Source organism: Nansenia antarctica, assembly GCF_963989245.1.
Source record: "Nansenia antarctica genome assembly, chromosome: 11".
In the NCBI taxonomy this organism is placed as follows: Eukaryota; Metazoa; Chordata; class Actinopteri; order Argentiniformes; family Microstomatidae; genus Nansenia; species Nansenia antarctica.
Window position 1 is genome coordinate 8,222,308 of NC_137681.1, and position 5,000 is coordinate 8,227,307.

At 45.0% G+C, this 5,000-nt stretch overlaps 1 protein-coding gene across 1 annotated transcript in view; it reads left to right on the forward strand.

The window, feature by feature from the left end:
• Positions 1-5,000, forward strand: part of spag9b (sperm associated antigen 9b) — a 38,117-nt gene that overhangs the window by 10,353 nt on the left and 22,764 nt on the right. Inside the window, exons 3-4 of the mRNA XM_080541953.1 lie at positions 676-746; positions 2,862-2,959. Of these exons, the coding sequence (XP_080398079.1) occupies positions 676-746; positions 2,862-2,959 (169 nt within the window). The remainder of the gene's footprint in view (positions 1-675; positions 747-2,861; positions 2,960-5,000) is intronic.

Genomic DNA, 5,000 nt, shown 5'->3' on the forward strand with positions numbered 1-5,000 from the left:
AGGGTGTTGCGTTTGAAAACAACCAATGCCAGCCAAGAGTACCACACAATGGACAGTGCTCTAGACTCTAGGGTATGTTTTCCTTCGATAGAGAGAGAGACAGATTTGTGTGTGTGCGTCCGGTGTGTTTGAATGGTATGATTGTGGATGGGACCTGTGTGCACAGTCTGTGATATTTGGTTTGTGTGTGTCACCGTGTGTTAGAAGGCTTATACGTTCTGCTTTCTTGAACAGTAGAAAGAAGATTGTCACTGTGCTCCATCATCCTGACTGATTATGGCAGGATTACGCTCATCCAGTCACCCCCCCTAACCCAAAGCTTTACAAAAGGCAGTCTGGAAGATTTGTCTTCCCTGCTCTCTGTAGACTGTTTTTTTTCTGGTGCACTGAGGACACCTTGTGGCTGTGGGTTGCTACTACAAACGCTAATCATTTGTTGCAGTGATACAGATCTTATCTGACTTGTTCAGCTCCCTTCTACACGTCACTTGACAAATACTGTATTTATGTGGTCCAGTGGTCTAGCACCACGGTATAATTAAATTATTTGACCACTGAGTAAAATAAAATGTTGTCACATGGCTTGTGTTTTGTGTGTCCCTCTCCATCATTGCCCCCCTGTTATGTTCTGTTGTTGTGAGTGATGTTCTCATGTGGAACTGTTCTCTCTTTCAGTTGGCAGATTGGATGAGCGAGAGGCAGAACTGAAGAAGGAGTACAATTCCCTTCATCAGAGACACACAGAGGTATGGTGATGCCAAAGGAGTCGATGGATGGATTTAGATAGCATAATGATACATCCATTTAGATAGCATAATGATAATGGATAATGACATAGATAATACATGTGACAGGGTTAACCAGGGTCTGGTTAAAAAGTCCTCAAGTAGGGCATGATAATCTTTTTTTTTTTTTCCAGATTATGAAAGATTGTAAGCTTTCAAATGATGGGTCATACATTGATATCTGAAAATCGTTGAAGAAGATATGCTTATTTTAAGAACTTCGCTATGAACATCTAACTGCATGTTTAGCACATCACAACACGCTGATTGTACATCAACATGTTAAAAACACATAACCACATAATTAGATGATCACACAGTCCTTGCTTTTGAACACGTCCTAAAACACAAGTTTGTTTACAAGCCATCTATCACTTACCCAATAGCCTATGGCAGACGTGACAGTGAATCCAATTCACAAATTATAAATATTTAGTGATCCTAAAAAAAGGAAAACACTTTATTTGTATTTGTAGCCTCTTCTCTTTGCGACGGCCTGCCAGCGCCCCCTAGCGCCATATGCTAATTGTCTTGCCCTGTACATGCTTCCTATGTTCCTATGTGTATGTAGGTAGTCATGCGTTACATCCTCTCTAAGCTATGATTCTTGCGCTTCGAGCCAAATAATCCATCTCAAGATACAATCACAACAGCAGGCACAATCGACGTCGCTGTCAGACCACCAACAAACACATTGACAAATTTGACAAAACTCACCAATGAAGCCTTATAGTTAACCACCGATCGATAACATTCCGACAACAACGGTTTCTTTACATTGCTAAAACTTAGTCATTCTTACTGTTGGGGAACAAACTTCAGAGTGTTACCTTCAAAAGGAGACCAACCCCATGCATTTACTCCAAATGGTTGAAGAACAGCTTCCAATTTATGTCTGACCTGGTGTGGCTCTAGAACACCATCTTGGATAGGAGTTTTAGGCTAATTGTACAGGAATGGTAAGGGGTTAAAGAAGTCTTTTGCTCATTTGCGCGACGTGAGAATTGCGACATGTGGCTCTTTTTTACCAGACCGTGTCACATATATTCTTGCACGGCTCTCTTGTCTATACCGACCCTTGAGCAGAGCATCCTCCCATAGGCTATACCTCAACCAAGAAAAGGACACTGCTATTCCCAGCCCGCTCAAGTCTGTCATCCATAATGCATTACAAGCAGATGGTCTTGACTCCAATGCAAAAACAAATCATTCAGGCCCACGCAGCCAATATGCAATCTGAATATGAAGGCATACACAATATGCTTCAAATAGGACCTGCCACACACACACGCACACACACGCACACACACACACACACACGGATGACGGCTGAATACCCTGGCCGGAAGACTGCCTGTTACAGCTGTGCACAGACACAAGAACCACATGGGGGCAACAGCCTGCCTGACAGCCTCCTGAGTGCTGCTGCATGTCACATGATAATCAAGTTGAAGTCCGGTGCGTCACAACGCTTATCAGGTGTCTGCTGTAGGACTGGGAAGTGTGTTCTCCCCTCCTCCTTTGCTTGAGGTCATGTCTGACCTGGTGTGACTCTAGAACACCATCTCGAAGAGAGGACGGATATGCTCCAGAACGCAAGTTGGAACACAGCCCAGGTGTGCCATTGTTCCAAAGTGCGTTCTTGCGTTCTATAATCTAATCCTAGGTTCTATTATGAGATGGTGTGTGCTTCTCACTCCAGCCTTCACGCCTGTCTGGTCATGTTGGACTAGTGACTACCTGAGGTAAAGGTGGAAGGATTTAATGGCACGCTGTTAAAATTACCCCCCCCCCCCCACATTACTGCCTACAGCTGGGGGGGAAGGGGGAGAGAGAGGTGGGGGGGTACATAGATTACACCATCCACTCTGCAGAGCAAGAGAGTTCAGTCTTAATAACGTCATCTTTAAAGTTCTCCAGAGAAAGCCTTCACAGCAGCTACACTCCAATACGCTATGTAAACAAATACCTAGTTTGTTGACATAACATCATTATTGGAGACACTACGGTGATGAATGCCAAAATGCTAAAAATATATTTTGCCTCTCCTCTCCCTGTGTGGTATGTCCCATGCAGATGATCCACAGCTACATGGAGCATCTGGAGCGAAGCAAACACCAGCACACCGTACCAACAGCAGAGCCCTCAGACTCGGGCTCACTGGCCAGATTAAGGTAAGACTGAAACAACACAACAGGAAATTATCCCTCACCGATGTTCCTGTTATTATGATAATAACAATAATAATAATAATGTATTTATTTCGTATCACTTTCTTCATGACTCAAAGATACTACATTCCATGGAGAGAACAAAAAAGAGTTGAAATAAATAAAAAGTAGAACAAAAGTGCAGTCAGTATAAACAACTATAAAACAAAGCAAGCTTAAATCAGCTTTGCAATCAGATTTTCTCTTTGAATGTACAAATGCCCAGGGGGGGGGGGGATGTTCAACACGGCACCCGATGAGACCCCCAATCAGCGTAAGAAGGAGCAGCCAATCAGAATGGCTTTCTTAAATATGCAGCCCCGAATTCCACAGTTTCTGTGTTAGAGACCCAAATGTACAGGCACTTTTTCCATAATATGGGACCTTTAAGCCGCACTCCAACGGTATCACTGCACGGTATACAAGTGTAACACTAACTAGTCAGGGTTCGAATCAAAGGGTTCCAACTTCCTGGAAGTGCCGGTCTCAGAACTTTGCTGCAACTCAGCTGCCTCCCACTAGGCACCTGATAAACATCCGCCCCTGGCCTGGCCATGGAGAAAGTGTCCTATCATTGTAGATGGCTTGATTCCCAAATGTATTTAGCATTGCGTCTCACCTGAAGGCCAAGACGAAATGGAATTGGCTGGGACCCACTTTTGGACTGTGGATGTTGACTGAGCTTAGCATACAGGCCCACACAGTGGCTCTGTAAGACTGTGAATGAGTAAGCAGTATTTCACTGAAGGGAGGACTCCACGCCTCTTCTATTGTGGCTGAATGACTTCAGTATCTCTAGGGGGACGGGGGAGGTGACATTTGCGAGAGGGTTGTCTGTGTGAGAGTGTTTTTTGTTGCTCTGCCAGCGCTGCAGGCACCTCTCCCACCTGTCTACTCCCCCAAGACTGGCTCTGCACATGTAGGTCAGGAAACCTGTCTAAGAAAAGAGAGGAGAGGAGAGGAGAGGAGAGGAGAGGAGAGGAGAGAGTTTGGAAGAGAAGATGGACAGAGAGAGGAGGTGGGAAATAATCGGGCTGTCCGATCACGTCTCTTCACAACAATGGCTCCCCGCTGGTGGAATGAGCTCCCCACGGCCGTCAGAACGGCTGAGTCACTACCCATCTTCCGTCGTAGACTGAAGACCCATCTCTTCAGGTTACATCTTAACTGCTCCTCCTGAGACATCTTCTGACCCTCACCACTACGTCTCCTAAAGACACCCGCTTTCCCCTCTACTGTGTCCCTAAGAACTTCTATTGCCCCCCTTGTACTGTTTCTCAGTTTCTCCAGAAAAAAAAAAAAAAAAAAAAAAAAAAAATTAGTAGAAGGCGATAGGGAGAAGGTTTTTTCTTCTATCAGTGGCCCCGGGCCCGAGCTAGATTACTCTTCCTGCAACGAATGGTGGATTGCTGATTCACATGCTTAGTATTCAAATGTATTGATTGTAAGTCGCTTTGGAATAAGGCGTCTGCTAAATGCCAAAAATGGAAATGTAAATAATGGAGGCGACAGAATAGATTTGGACGGTGTGGGGTTGTGAGAGACGGAGAGAGGGGGGAAACAAAATGTACAAGAGGGAGTAAAATACGGAATAGGGAAGAGGAAAGGCAGAGGTTGGGATGGATGGAGAATCTGCTGGGTAGAAACTGGGCAGTTTGGGCAGTGGCCAGACAGAGTAATCCCCCTGTGGGACAATGGTTCAGTGGCTTGGTGCTGTAGTAGTAGGAGTAGTGCTTTAGTCTGGAAGATTACCAGCTCTGTCGTCAAGTGCAACAGCACCGTGAAAGGAGGGAGGTCATTGAACTCCCACTAGTGGAAATGCCACCACATCAGATCAACTTCAACAATCAATATTATTTTTTATTTTTGGTATCTTTACCATCGGGATTTGGATGTTGTCTGTTTTCCAGAAAAGGTGTTTGTGTCTGTGTCTGTGTCTGTGTCTGTGTCTGTGTGTGTGTGTCTGTGTGTGTGTCTCTGTCTGTGTCTGTGCGTGTGCGCGCGC